General features: G+C 33.0%; 1 protein-coding gene across 2 annotated transcripts; it reads right to left on the bottom strand.

Moving 5' to 3' along the window:
- Nucleotides 1–1,983: 1,983 nt before the first annotated feature.
- On the bottom strand, nt 1,984–11,571 carry LOC145598865 (ABC transporter B family member 2-like). Of its 2 annotated transcripts, none has more exons than XM_081655262.1 (12): nt 11,010–11,570; nt 10,615–10,669; nt 10,320–10,495; nt 8,332–8,532; nt 7,613–7,872; nt 5,900–6,440; nt 5,271–5,650; nt 4,790–5,196; nt 4,232–4,473; nt 3,898–4,145; nt 3,156–3,568; nt 1,984–2,742 (listed from the first exon to the last, which is right to left on the bottom strand). In XM_081655262.1, the coding sequence occupies exons 1-12, from the start codon at nt 11,325–11,327 to the stop codon at nt 2,186–2,188; spliced, it is 3,798 nt and encodes a 1,265-aa protein (XP_081511388.1). In that variant the 5' UTR covers nt 11,328–11,570; the 3' UTR covers nt 1,984–2,185. The 2 variants fall into 2 exon arrangements, with proteins under 2 accessions (XP_081511388.1, XP_081511389.1); XM_081655263.1 differs by having other exon boundaries at nt 2,580–2,742; nt 3,130–3,568; nt 11,010–11,571.
- Nucleotides 11,572–15,274: the final 3,703 nt, after the last annotated feature.

Raw genomic sequence — 15,274 nt, 5'->3', positions numbered from 1 at the left:
CAATATATAAGTCACATCACATAATAAGACCATCCTAAGCAAAATTTTATATACTACCTCTCTAATATCTCACTCGTATCAGTGTATCACCAGTTCTAATGTTTTAAATCAATCGTGAAAGATATTCCAGTCAAGTTTGTTTTTCTCCCTAGCTTATGAGTTCCTTCATCTATGAATCTATATATCGCCTTAAATGACCTAGCTACACTATGTGATATCTGACCTAATCAATAAGTTGCACTCTTTATTTCATTTTCGGGAACAAAAGCAAACAAGCACCAACGTACATGCCAACATGCATGTAAACTAATTGTATATTAGAGTAAAGTCAGAGGCATATAATTAAATATTATTATTTCACAATTAAGCCAAACAAATTTGGTAGATTATGCTCTATCAAATCAAATGTTTTGCTTATCAAACTTTCTTTGAATTAAATTAGATCGAAAGAGTGTATAATCAATTTGGTTTATTTTTTACTAATGCTCATATGTGTAATGTGTTATATGAAATATCGGGCAAGGTGCTGTTTTTTGTTTGAGAGTATTTGGCATTTTGCATTTGGATATATTTCATAATTCTAAGAGGTTATGTAATTAATTACATATGTTTACATTACACTTTAATCAATTCAAATCTTCTTCCGTCATTCTAATTTCTAAATCATACTTTGTATATTTTAAGAGGAATATAATTAGTTTGCAGTTACATAGAAAGCACACTAGATTTGCCTTTAGAGTTTTAGTTCATGCATATAACTCGATTTTAAGCTTTAAAGCTTAGCTTTATTAATGTTAGTTTGACCTTGAATTATTTTTACGTGAACAAATATTGCATGGATTACATACTGGATGACGTTCGAAGTCGTTTTTTAATTAAGAAAGGAATTACTAATATACTAAACAATACATGCATGTTAAAATAATATAACAATCTACCCTAAATAATAGAAAGTTTGATTTGAAACAAAGGAGATCTTTTTTTTTCTTTTTTTGAAAGAAAAACAAAGAAAATCTTAAAATCATGCAAATTAAACTTTAATTTGGACCACAATCTATATTAATTGCATGAGCAAAGCATTACGTACACTCGTAAATCAAACCGAAATAACATGTTTAATTTGTTTATGAAAGAACATTATATATATTTTAAATCCGGATAAAATGTTCCATTCTTATTCAAAATAAATAAATAAATAAAATAAAATAAAAAAAACACGAGTCATAGTGCAAAGAGCTTATAGTAAATGAATTTACTTGATTGTCCAAAAAATAAAAAATCAAAATCATGATATAGTGTATGTAATATACAAACTGTAAAAAATCTAACAAAAACCCATATGAGTATTTTTTATTATCAATATAAATCATACGAAGTAAAATTTAAAAGGTAAATTAAAAGTGTCAAATGTTAAAAAGCGTCAACTAATTTGGAACACATGAAGCCTGAAAGTACATCATAATAAAATGAATATCACCTTCAACCTCATACAAAAATTTTTAAAAAAAAAAAAATATAAATCAAAAAATTACTACAACAGCCCAAAATTTATGGAGATATGTTGTTTCCTTCAACAAAGAAATTGTCAACTTCATCATCTATATATTAGATTCATTAGAACGACCAAATCAACAATATAATTGCTTTGAAATTCGTCATTCGCAATTGATTATGAAATGTTAAATTCTTTCTGTAATAATATAAACAGAAATTAACACTAGAATTTAGATGTGGTATCTTAAAACCATATTTTTGAAATCTAGATCTTGGATAAATCAGTGAACATACATTGTTCTTTTTCAATACATGAACTAATGGAACTAACAAATGTACAAGTATGAAATAACGTCGTTCATGACCATAGAAAAAAAAATCGGACTAACCGGTGCACCACAAAGGACTATAGCATAGAATAATGGGGCTGTTCCCAGTGAGCCTTAACCAATAAATGCAACTACTATCACAAAAAACAACTCTAAACAATTGTACCTTCCAAAAAATTATCTTTATTATAATCAATTGGCTTCATTATGCAATAATAATATTTCAAAATCTATACATTTATAAAATTAGAAACAATAATTAGAACCAATCCCCCAAAAATAAAAATAAAAATACAGCAACTCAACCAAACCCCTTAAACAAACACCCTCAGGTCCTATCATACATGTAATATTTCTCCTACTCATGATTCTAGTGGCGGCTGCTGTTGGTGCTGTAAATTGATTAGCTTACAGTATGCTCCACTTTTGTTTTCTACAAGACTTGAATGTGTCCCCTGTTCTACTATCTTACCATCCTGTATAACTGATATTTGATCTGCATTTTTTATCGTCGATAGCCTATGTGCCACCACCACTGTGGTTCGGTTCTTCATCAGCCTGTCGAGGGCCTGTTGCACCACACGCTCAGACTCTACATCAAGGGCACTGGTTGCTTCATCTAATAGCAATATGGCAGGATTCTTTAGGACTGCCCTTGCAATGGCCACTCTCTGCTTCTGCCCCCCTGAGAGTTGCACCCCTCGCTCACCTACCCTGGTGTTGTATCCCTCAGGAAGGCCACTAATGAAACTGTGTGCATTCGCTAGTTTAGCTGCCTCAATCACTTCAGACTCAGTCGCTCCCTCTTTCCCATAGAGAATGTTCTCGTATATAGATGTTGCAAATAGAGCTGGTTCTTGCTGGACTAAACCTATGTGCCTTCTCAGAGATTTTAGCTTCAGTCTCCTAACGTCCTTACCTACAAAAATTATGCATTGAACTTAGCAATATGACAAGAAAAAAAAAAAAAATACATCACAACATACAGATGCAAAATTATTGTCCTTTATCCAACCTTATCACCTTACTAATCCTAATTTAAGTTAACTAGTTTTTTTAATTTAATTATTTTTATAAAAAAGAAATAAATAAATAAATAAATAATAAATAATAAAAATAAAAATAAAAAAAACATAACATTTTGAGGTGAAAAGAACAAAGGTGAAGATTGAAGTAGATGCATGTTTTCATACTCTCTTTCAAATGGTATAGTGAATTAGCAAACTAGAGATAAAAAAAAGATCATTTAACATAAAAGAATGTTAATGCAAAGTGGAAGGTAAATAATACTGTATAGAAGTGAAACCAGGAAATAAAGTAAAAGAGACTGACTATCGACCATCACTTTCCCAGCTATTGGATCATAAAATCGAAGAACAAGAGCAATAACTGAGCTCTTGCCCGAGCCACTTTGTCCCACCAGTGCCATACTTTTTCCTGCGCGAACTTTTAGATTAAAGTCCTGGAAAACAAGAACATCTGGCCGAGACGGATAGCTGAATTCAACCCCTCGCAGTTCAATAGATCCTTCAACCTTGGTCAGTTCTTCCCCTGAATCCCCCTTCACCTCGGTCTTTCGGTCAAGCACCTCAAAAACTGATTGAACCATCTGGTTGCCTTTTAGGAGATCTGGAGCCATCGCCAAAGTTTCACCCATGGCTAATGCTGTCACGATAAGAACCATAAAAGATTTCATAACAGATTTGAACCCAGATAGTCCCTTAGCCATTAAGGTAGATCCATACCTGAAATTAAGTTAAAAAGGATCAAAATGTAAATGCAAGTCTTGCCAATGAAATACTTTATACTACGTATGTAACAAAAAGTTCTCCCTCCAATTTAATAGTCTAAATGTCCCAACCCCTCCTATTACAGTATATGAAACTATCTTACTCAAAGAACTTTATAATAGTTGGACTATCCCCATACTCTTCCATTGCTCAATCTTAGAAAGGCTTTAATGATAAACCAAATCACAAACCACTACTATTAAAGAAAAGGTGAGAAACTTTTTCTAGGCATTCGAAAACTATTTGGTATACAGAATTACTGATGAGGATCTAGTACACTGTACCATAAAGCAAGGGCATATGAGGAGAAGATGAAAAATTGTGAGACACCATAGAAGATTCCGGCGATCTGACCACGTTTAAATGCACGTTTTGAAGGTTCAATAAGCTCACGATAATAAAGATCAAGAACCTTTTCTTCTGCACAGAATGCAGCAACAGTTCGGATGTTGCTAACAGCTTCACCAGCAAGCATATTAGCACCAAGGTATGCTTTACTTAGGTTGCCACCATATCCTTGCATGAAGAGTTTCTACAAGGAAAAAATTAACAAATAAGTGGGGATAAAGCCAATGCCTCTTTCATAAATCGAAAGACCCAAGTATTCAGAAACAATACCTCACTAAAATGGCCACTAATAATTAATGGATACATCGACAAAACTACTAAAGTTAATCTCCAGTTCAACATGAAGGCGATAATGAAGGCAGTTATGATAAATCCACAGTTGAGGAGAAGAATTGTTGTTCGATCAACAACAATGCTTCTCAACAAAGTTGCATCACTTTCCAGACGTGATGAAAGAGTTGAACTTGAGTTCCTTGAGTCATCGAACCACCCTATTTCATTGCTCAATATAGCTGCAGTAGGAAAGGAGATCCATCATACTAACGTTTTTGAATTATATAATATTCATGTTAATAGAGAAAGCATTATCTTTAGAGTAAAATTGATTACTCCACAGAAAAGTGCTAAAAGTTTTTAATCATCTTAAAATATTTGAAATATAAACAAAAACCGCAAGATCAACAATAGTATCTTAGATAACCAAGTAATATCCCTCTTAAAGAAGAAGTTGCTTCATTAATTTATCTACCAGTCCTACCACCAACCAAACATTTTGAAATTTCTAATGGAAATTGCATTGAATTAAAGAAGCATAGCCAAGACTTTTACCTGAGAACATCTTTTCTCGCACACGAAGGGTAAGTCGCTCTCCCATAATTCCGAAGCAAGTATGGGCAAGACCATGGTTAAAGATACATACTACAGCACCCCCACAAAATAGCAGAGCAATCTTCCTGATTTCAGTTTTTGTAACATCCCAGACTTCATAATATGACACAAGAGCCTGAGTGACTCCAAGAGCAAAAAGTGGCATCTCTGATCCAGCCATTAAACAAAATATAGTACCAAAGACGCCATACATCCAGTCAGGACCCACCATGGAAATAAGCCTACTCCAAGTAACCTTCTTAATCATTTTGGAAGGCTCTGGACCATCTTCTCGAACTGATTCCTTATCAGAACGGAAACTGGCACCAATACTCGTACTATGAGATAGCTCTCTAGAATATTTCACGCTGCAAATTACCCAAAAGAAGATCAATATGAGAAATTTTTTATTCAAAACATAGTACAGAATCTAAACAGATACCTCAAAGGTCGATCCATTGTTGGCCCTCGGGAAAGATGTGGCATTGAGGAAGCTGTCTCTTGAAGTTGAACAAGAGACGAATAAGCACTTCCTGGATTAGAGATTAGCTCATCATGGCTTCCAGTTTCCACTATTTTTCCACCTTGCACAACTGCTATGATGTCTGCATTCCTTACTGTGGAAAGCCGATGTGCAACAACCACAGTTGTTCGACCTACCATGACACGGTCAAGTGCCACCTGAACACTCTTCTCAGACTCTGAATCAAGTGCGCTGGTAGCTTCATCAAGTAGTAGTATTGACGGGTTTTTCACTAATGCACGTGCTATAGCAATCCTTTGCTTCTGGCCCCCAGACAACTGGATTCCTCTCTCACCAACCTGCAATCAAATTTTTAGCTTCACTATACAGGACAAAAGTTTAGAACTTTCAAATCTACTTCCACTATGCAAGAGGAACAACAATTGTTTCTCCAAGACCATCAGCTACGAAAACTAATTTTATCAGACCAATACTGACTAGGTGATATCATTTCCTAGAAGAGAGAAAAAATTGGTCTAATGTACTGGTTACATCAAAGGCAACTATAAATTTGCTTCATCCTTTTAGACATCATAAAGTAAAAGTACCTGAGTATCATATCGCTCGGGCAAGTTGTTGATGAATGAGATGGCCTCAGAAAGTTTGGCTGCACGAGTGATCTCATCGAGAGTAGCATCATCTTTTCCATATAGAATGTTCTCCCTGATACTTGTCGCAAAAAGTGCAGGCTCTTGATTGACGAGACCAATCTGCTGTCTAAGCCAATTCAGATCCAATTCCTTGATATCATTTCCATCCAAAAGTACCTGCCCAGCAAGTGGCTCATAGAAGCGCTCAATCAATGATATCACTGTGCTCTTTCCAGATCCACTTCCACCTACAAGGGCAACAATCTTTCCGGCTGGAATATCCAGGCAAAACTTATCAAAGATTTTTGCTTCAGGGCGAGAAGGATAGCTAAAATATACATCCTTGAATTCGATATGTCCATCCACTTTATTCAGTTTCCTTCCACCTTTTGAGCTTACTTTGCTCACTTTGGCTCTCTCTATCATCTCAAATATTGGATAGGCAGCAACTCTAGCTCGGAGGAATGCAGAAATATCTGGTGCTGCTTGCCCCAGAGACCTAATAAATGAAACAAAAACATCAATCTACATCTATCTTTCAGCCATAAATCCAAATTACAATGATGCAACAAGAAAATGTAGAAGTACAATGTAAGTTCATAACATTGTTTTGAGAGTGAAAGAATCACCTTATTATTATTAGTTTATTACTATATACGAAGTATATATTTTTTTTTTTTTAACACTTAAAATGACTCTTCACCATACATAACTAGTGAATAGAAATTAGACAAAGTCCAACACCACTATTTGACTATTAGTTTTTTCAGCATACATGCTCAAAAAGTGAAGAATTAAAGAAAAATTACCACATCCTAGGGATGTTAAGTTATTGAATTATTTGCATAGCCTACTGATAAACTAAGCACTTTTCAGAACATGAGAAGATTTATAAGATGCCAATTCAATTGACATACACTTTGGGACACTACAGTATCATTTAACTGTTTCACTAGACCTTCTCCCAAAATGTTTGATCACCAGCAACATCCAGAGGGGAAGGCCGAAAGGGGCAGAGATCAGCAAAACACAATCAAATATCCTAAAGAAATCTTTAGTATCAATGTATAAATCATCCTTTGCAATTGATTACGTTATGTAGTACAATCGGTTCAAGTGACGCCAGACCATAAACTGAGATGATGGTAATGAGTTTTCATGTGATTTCACATTGAAAATATGTAAATGTTGATAGAAACAGAAATAAATCACCAAGTAAGTATTTTCCTTCATTAAATATAAATAATGAAGATAAAATACTTGGAGTTGAAGACATTCACTTAGCATTTCAACGCAAATTTATACACATATTCATTACCATCACTTCAATATGAATTGTATCAAACAGGCTAATTATGTTCCAAAGCTTACTGTCTGAGTGTTGAAAAGTTGCCTAGTGTACTTAAGTGCCATGGGAAAGCAGACTAGGTAAAAGAGTAGAATAGGTGGGAGAAATAGAGAATGTCTAAATACCTAGGCAGAAAGGCAATTTAATAATAACCTATATTACTACGGAATTAGCAGTTCCTCGAACTGAGAGCTAGGTGCCTAGAACCTTTTACTTAATCAAGGGTTGATGCCTCGAACCTTAGCTATGCATCCTTTGGATAATATAAACAAACAATAAAAGTCGAAACCAAATGCATCGTTGCAGTAACAGCAATGACTTACAGGCCAGCAATGACAACATTGAGCATGGTGGTGAATGACTCCCCTCCATTAGCAGTACCCTTGTGAACAACGATACTGGTATACCAAACAAGCAAAGCCCATGATAGAAATAGCACACAGTGCAAGGCACCCATACCCAAGCCCTTGGCCACTCCTCCTTTCTTCCCATATTTGTAAGTATTCAAAAGAGCTTCTTTATAGGATGCCACTGCTTTTTCCTCTCCAACAAATGCTTGAACTGTCCTCACATTTGCAATTACCTTAAATATATCAAAATGGTAATGACTAATGAGAACAAAGACAGTACAAAATTGTTATCATCAGAAGACAGAGAAATCATCACCGTGACAAAGAAACCACGAGCACAGAATACATCATTATCACAAGGTTACTCCATACTCCGTATAACAACACTCCCAAAATCGTGTGTTAAAGAAAACATCAGTAAACATAATTCTAACACCCAGTGACACCAATGCAAACAACAAATCCAATTGCAACTGCTAACACTATTAGCTTGGCATATAGGAAGCCGCAACAAGCAATGATGTAAACGAGGTTTAATCTTAGGTCTTGAGTACAACCCCAACCTCTTAACCAACTAAACTAATTGTCATCACACAATCATTAACAAACAAGGTACAAAATTGAACAAATTGCAAATTCCAAAAAAATACCAAATATAAAACAAAATTAAAAGATAGAGAATTGGGTTAGACCTCTTCAGCAATTTCACCAGCTTTAACATAAGATTTACGAACACGGGCGATGAGACCGGTGGCAACATAGGCGTAGGTGCCACCGGCGAAAGCAATTGCAGGAACAATGGAGAGTGTGATTAGACTGATTTGCCATACTCTTGCAAACCCAATTGCAAATCCAGCTATAAATCTGCTTATATAGTGCAATATTTTCCCAACCTGCAATCAACAACAAATACCCAATTTCAATTTTTGATTTTTAAAACATAAATTTATCAATTCTATGCAAACCCCCTAAAATTTAAGAACCCTTTACTCAGTATGTTTCAATTATGCTATGCAAAACCCTAATTGTTATGAAATTCGGAGATCATACCTCTGAAGTTTAAATCTTTCATTCTCATTTTGAAGGGAAAGTATAAGATCAATCTTGAACAAAAAGAAAGATAAAAGGGGGAACTTTTTTTTGCTCTTTAATCTGAGTTTTGGGTATCGAAGTCTTATGTTTGAAGGTCAACCGTTAACTTATGAGAAAAATTGGCGCTCATAATTGTTGATGGTAAAAGTAAAAAAATCCTTATTTACCAGGGTCTAAAGGGTTGATTTGTCGTGATTACATGATCGGTCAAAAATTTTAATTCATCTACAAGTAAATAGAATCAATATTCATGGTTGGACCTATTTACACAATAATGGTGATGTTGTGGTATTTTTGAATATAAGAATATTGATACTCTAGTTACTTGAATATTGATGATCACGCAATGCTAAAGCAACTACTAGTATCAATATTTAATACACCGTAACATATTAACACCACGACATCACTATTATTGTGCAAGTAGGTACAATTATAGATTGAAGATATTACAAGTATTGGTTTTATGACTTCATATGTAAAGGGCACCCAAAACAAAAAAAAAAATAAACAGCAACTTCAACATCACATGCATTCAGTGATATTGAAAATATGCACTTTGAAATTTCCATTGTCTAAGATTTATGAAAATCTGCCTTTTTTAAAGTGGTCATGAATTCAAATCAATGAGAACCCTAGTGTTGTTACTTCCTAAAGTTCCCTCCACCTTGCATTCATTTCAATCTAAGATTGTTGTAAAAGAAAATTCAAGCTAAGATTATATGCTATGGATGAGAATTGTTATAAAAATTTTATTTTTAACTTTGGTATTGAAAAAAGTTTTGCAATAAATTTGCACCAATGTTTGTAGTTGAACTAAATGGCTACACATGCAGCAGTCTTAAAAGGGAAAGCTGACAAGCCAGATTGTAAATATTTAATAGTGGTGGGCTAAATACATTTAATTTTCTCCTATAATTTATGCAACTGTCCAACAACATTTATTCAATGATATTACAGTAGCAATTTTTATTAAATTAAGTTAGGTATGCCAAGGACTTAATAAAGTCTAATTCTACTATTTACAACAAGACAGTTTAGCGTTTGACATGGACTAATGCAAATGGCTAAATTTCCCAAATTAATAGGAATTATAATGGAGGAGAGTTTATCAATATTAAGTATTTTTTCCCTTTAAACTTTATTTTATCCAAATTCCTCTACATTGTAAGCAAATGCAAAAAGGAATATTGATAATTATTTGCTGATTTTGTGATTTCCATAGTTATTCCATTTATTTATAAATTAAGATTTCTTCAATTATTAAAAAAATAATTTTGATGAGCTTTAGTCAATTCACCGAGTAGTAAAAGTCAATTGATAATAACTATATCTAATACGACAAGATATATTATGTGTAGAGTTTTCTTCAAACAAAAAAAAATGTATAAATACGACATTATATGATTATAAGGTGTAAACTATTAAATTAAATATTATACCTCATAACTAACAATTTCACCTACGGATTTCATATATTAAGACGGTTAGATGTAAATTTGGACGGTATGTAACATCTTATATGGCTATATAGTACGGAGTAGTAAAAAAGTTAAGAGACAAGTATGGTACGTAGTAGATGTGTTACCTTTTCGGAGATAGCATCCTGAACTATTAGGATATCGCTAGTAATGGCATTAATAACTTCACCAGTAGAAGCCTCAGTGTCGAAAAGAGTGATATCTTGATTCAACATTGACCTCAAATATGCCATCCTCATTTTTGCTGCTTGTCTCTCTCCCGTTTGCATCCAACATGCCACCTCTATCCATTTATTGGTTAGATAATATACTTTCATATAAATAATAAATTAATTTTTTTTAAAAAAAAAACTTTATTATTGATTATATACTTGGAGATCACTTATTCATCAAATTACTTACCAACCCATGAAGAGAACAATATAACCACACTGAGGTAAACAAAGTCCAAAGAATACTGCAAAAATGAGCAACACACAATTCACATATTATCATTTATTGATTAAAATAATCATATAGATTACAGATAGACCATATATGTAAGAATAAAATTCAAATAATTAACACGGAGTAAAGGAAATAGTTTTAGCACTCTAGGTTAATCTCTATCTTATTAATAGATAATATAAAATCATTGGAATTTGTACTCCGATAGATATAAGAGGCCAAATCGAGTGTAACATATAGTCATCTAGTGCTTAAATCAACCATTGTATTGTAGTATTGTACACGGAGGTGATAAATTAGGTAGACATAGACATTATATTATGAGACGAAAGGAGTAAAAAAAAAATTACCTTGCCAACTTCATGAGAAGTTTCTCTAGGGAAGAGGTAGGCAACACCAATAAGATTAATCAATTTGCCAAAGAAAATGAAGAAAACAGGCACAGAAGCTCCATGTGCAATAGCACCAATTGAACCAAGAAACATTAGCAAATAATCATAAGAATCAGCAAAAGTAAACAACTTCAAAAATGGCACACTTTTAACTTTATTATTCTTCTTCTTTTTCATCTCTTCATCTTCTTCTTCCTTCATTTTACCACTCATCATCTCTTCTTCCATATTATTATTATTACTATTTCTTTGTGTTTCTTGCAATTGAATGCTCATTGTATTTTTATCTTGTTTTTCTAAAATTAATAAATAATCTAGAGAGATTTAGAGAGAGAGTAAGATAGAAGGTGATAGGATAGTTTTTATTTTAAGAAATAATATTTGTAGTAAGATATGAAGAAGTTAAGGAGGAGGTGAGTAGTAGTTGAGAAGAGAGAAGTCATTAAAAATGAAAGGAAGAATACAGCTGCATCATATGCACTTATATCATGCATATCAGAGCTGACTAATAACTGTATATGTATAACTGTATATATATTATGTGTTTATGTTCATCTCACTGACTCAACTTTAATTCCTACACTTTCCTTAAATTCTCCATCTCATTTTTCTTAAGGGTATTTTGCTTTGGCCCATGCCTTATGGACGTACACTCGTAATATTAAAAAAAAAAAAAAAAAAAAAGATATGGTTACGTGTTATTGGTTGAGTTTTTTAGTTAAATGACGGTGTAAAACAAATATATATGAAGTATATAATTGTTATGTACAAGAAATTGGGTGAGAGGGTTTAACTTTTTACTATGACTACCGTAATTTTACTAATCTAAACCTAAGAACCTATTTTTTTTTAATCATAAGTAACCGTTTACTTTTTCCTTGAATATAAATCATCAAACTATACAAATTAAGTAATTTATATGTGATTTAATGTAAAAGTTGAACCATTACAATACATAAAATGGAAGAAGTAAATGAGGCGGATCAGAGTAAGAAAGAAAAGACAATTTTGTGGTTCAAATTTGACCATAGTAATTAAGTGAAATACAAGTCAAATACTTGTATATAATCAGTTCCCAATATACCTCTATAAAAGAAACCATTACTAATAGATGTTGTCAAGTTGGTTGGATGGTGAAGATCAGATAATAAAGAAAAATTGGAAAGCTCTTAAAAATGAATCAATCATGAAACAAAAGGACAAATCATATTTATTGAGAATAGATGGGCAATTGGGCATGCATGTTCATGAATTTGGTGTCTACTTAAGAGTCTTTTTTTTTCCATTTATTTCTCTTAAATGAGTTAAATCTTAACTGAAATTTTAGCAATCTTTTATTTTAGGGTAACAATTATTTCCATGTATATATATATGGGATCCAATTTTCAAATCAAAAGTTCAAAAGTTGGACACAACAATGTGCAAAATTGGGTATATGCCTATTTAGGCATGCTATAATGCTTGAATTTTGCGTAGTTTATAGTCAACGTCATAATATAGTGACAAAAACAATATAGTCCACAAAAATCACAAGTAGAATGCAACAAAAACATAGAGCAAGATTGTTGTATAATTGTATGCATGAACGTCATCTTCCAAATCAACAAATCTCAATGGCTCTATTGTTGAGAACTTGCTTAATCAATTTGAAATAAGGTGTTATGAATCTTATGATATGATTTTATTAAGGTATATACTTGTATTGTATATGCATGTTATTCTTACTTGACGATAAATTAATACACATTCCATTATTAGATTTTACGTGATTTTGTTTTCTTTTACAATACTTCAAGTGATCAAATACGATCAAAATTATTTAATTTCCTTTCGTATGCTCTCCTAGTGTGGGCCGTGTGGCGCATATATATATAATCTATATTCAGACCGATCTTGTAAGAGGCCTTGGTGTAATCTGTATTGTCATTTTCGTATATAAAAAAATGTGATTATACAGCTATTTTTTTTAAAAAAAAGTTGCCATTTACAAGTATAATCAACTAATAAAGCAAGCATGCATGAATGATGAAAATGATGTCTAACTATATATATGCGTACTATGGTGGGTTTGTACCTATTGTAAAGGGCATCTCCTTAATCAGCTTAGGATATACCACAACTTATGCATGGATTGAATATGATGTCAATCTTCAACCAAGCTAAGTTTGCATTTTATGCATTAAAGTAGTTACTTCCTACCCCAATTATAACGATTACAATTTTAGAAATTCTATCAGTATGTATCAACTTTAAATGCAAATCAATTTCTTAGTCGACAAGCTAACAAAAGATGGTGAGTTACAATCATACTCAATAATCATCACTGTAATTAACTGTATCTGATTCATCAATTGTAGTTTGCTACCACTGCACATATTCAATTCGATAAAATGTTGTACTCCCTTTGTTTGGAAATAATCATCACATAAACATCAAAATATATAGAGTGTGTGCTAGCTAGCTATTAATTTCATATGAGTACGTAATTTCTATAAATGATCTCATGGGATAGTGTCGTTATACATGATGCAAAAATATTATTGTAGATCGGATTTGATTAATGGCAAGATCTATGGTACGTATGTACTATTATCATGTATCTACTCTACCAACTAAAGCTAATTAGCATTTATATACAGTAATCTAACACGTACAATTTTCTTACAAGGCGATGAGATAGTTGTATTGTTAGTCGATCGAAGGTGATAATAAAATCATAGGCGGGTCCAAGTTAGCATGGACTAGTCTTTAGAAAACAATGGCATCTTGTTATGGTCATCACCAAGTCATTTTCATGTTCAATGCGTGATGTGAACAATGTATGTGTTAAATGTTAATGTATGGTTTATTATAGACTTGCAATCTTGCATAAGTTCACAAACTATCCATTTTGTTTTCTCTCCACAATTTTTTCCTCCCCTTCTTTTTGGGTCAAGTTACTGCGGAATGTCACTCCACTTTCGGGCCGGGGCCAAACCTAACGTCACTTTATTTTGGACATATTTTCTCTAATCTTCAAATCAATTGTCTACTTCAATCATAATTATCGACAACAACCTTGAACCCTCGAATCACATCAAACCACGCTGTGTGGTTTTTTTTTTTTCATCATATATTTATTAAGTCATTATGTTGGAGATTTTGGAAATTTAGCGATTAATTAGTAATGACATACTTTCCATACTCTTAGCCTTTAGGCAAGGTCAATCGCAACATGTACCTTAGTATACAAGGAAAAGAAGAGACAGGTATTACATGGAACTTATTATACAGCGTTGTGCTATACTGTTACCATCTGTCAATCGCAACACGTACCTTAGTATACAAGGAAAAGAAAAGACAGGTATTACATGGAACTTATTCGGAAAAATTTATTATACAGCGTTGTGCTATATTGTTACCATCTCACAACCCTTGAAATACCATACACGTTGTTGAGAAAAAAAAGTCATGTAGATTCATCAACAGTTACTCCCGAATCTGATGATATTCTTGTAAACCTTTGTTACTTTGGTTGTGTATGTTGTGAAGTTGTTGCTTAGCTTGTTAGTTGTTAAGCCGTAGCTGTTAGTCTTGTTACTTGTTTGGACTTGTTAGTTGTTACATGCAATTATGCAAATAACATTATTCACACGAGAGGGCCTTGCAATAAATAGTTGGGCCTTAACATTAATTAGGGGAAGAATAATTCGCAAATTAAATTTAGAGAGTTCTATCTTAGGTAGGCCCAACTTATTACTGTTTATTCGTATAGAAGATTGGAAGTTTGGAACTTGGATGCAGGATGATTGGCCACGCCCATCCCTTGCTGATGTCAATAAATTTTATTATATTTTTAATTACATATTTCAAAAGTGCGGAGTATAGAATATTGTCCTTTATGACTCTATCTACACAGTAGAATATAATCCGATAATAGAGATATTGAGCATTAAGTGAATGATAAAAGAGCTTAAGTTAGGATCAATATTATCCATGAGCTGTCTCAAACGTTTACAAGCATCCTTCTAGTAGATGACATTGTCTCGTGACTTCGACTTATACCACGACCGTGCCATACTCTAGGCACAAATTCAACTACTAAGCAAATTTTATAAATACTAAAGAGCTCGCGCTAAACTTCTTTTAAGGAAATTAAATTCTCACAAATATGAGGCGATAAGATCTAAATATCCCATTGAAAAATCAATCTACTAGTAAAATCACCGTACACTCATTCTAAA

The sequence above is a fragment of the Chenopodium album genome, chromosome 20 (assembly GCF_948465745.1).
Source record: "Chenopodium album chromosome 20, dcCheAlbu1.1, whole genome shotgun sequence".
Lineage (NCBI taxonomy): Eukaryota > Viridiplantae > Streptophyta > Magnoliopsida > Caryophyllales > Amaranthaceae > Chenopodium > Chenopodium album.
This window is presented reverse-complemented; position numbering and strand designations above follow the sequence as displayed.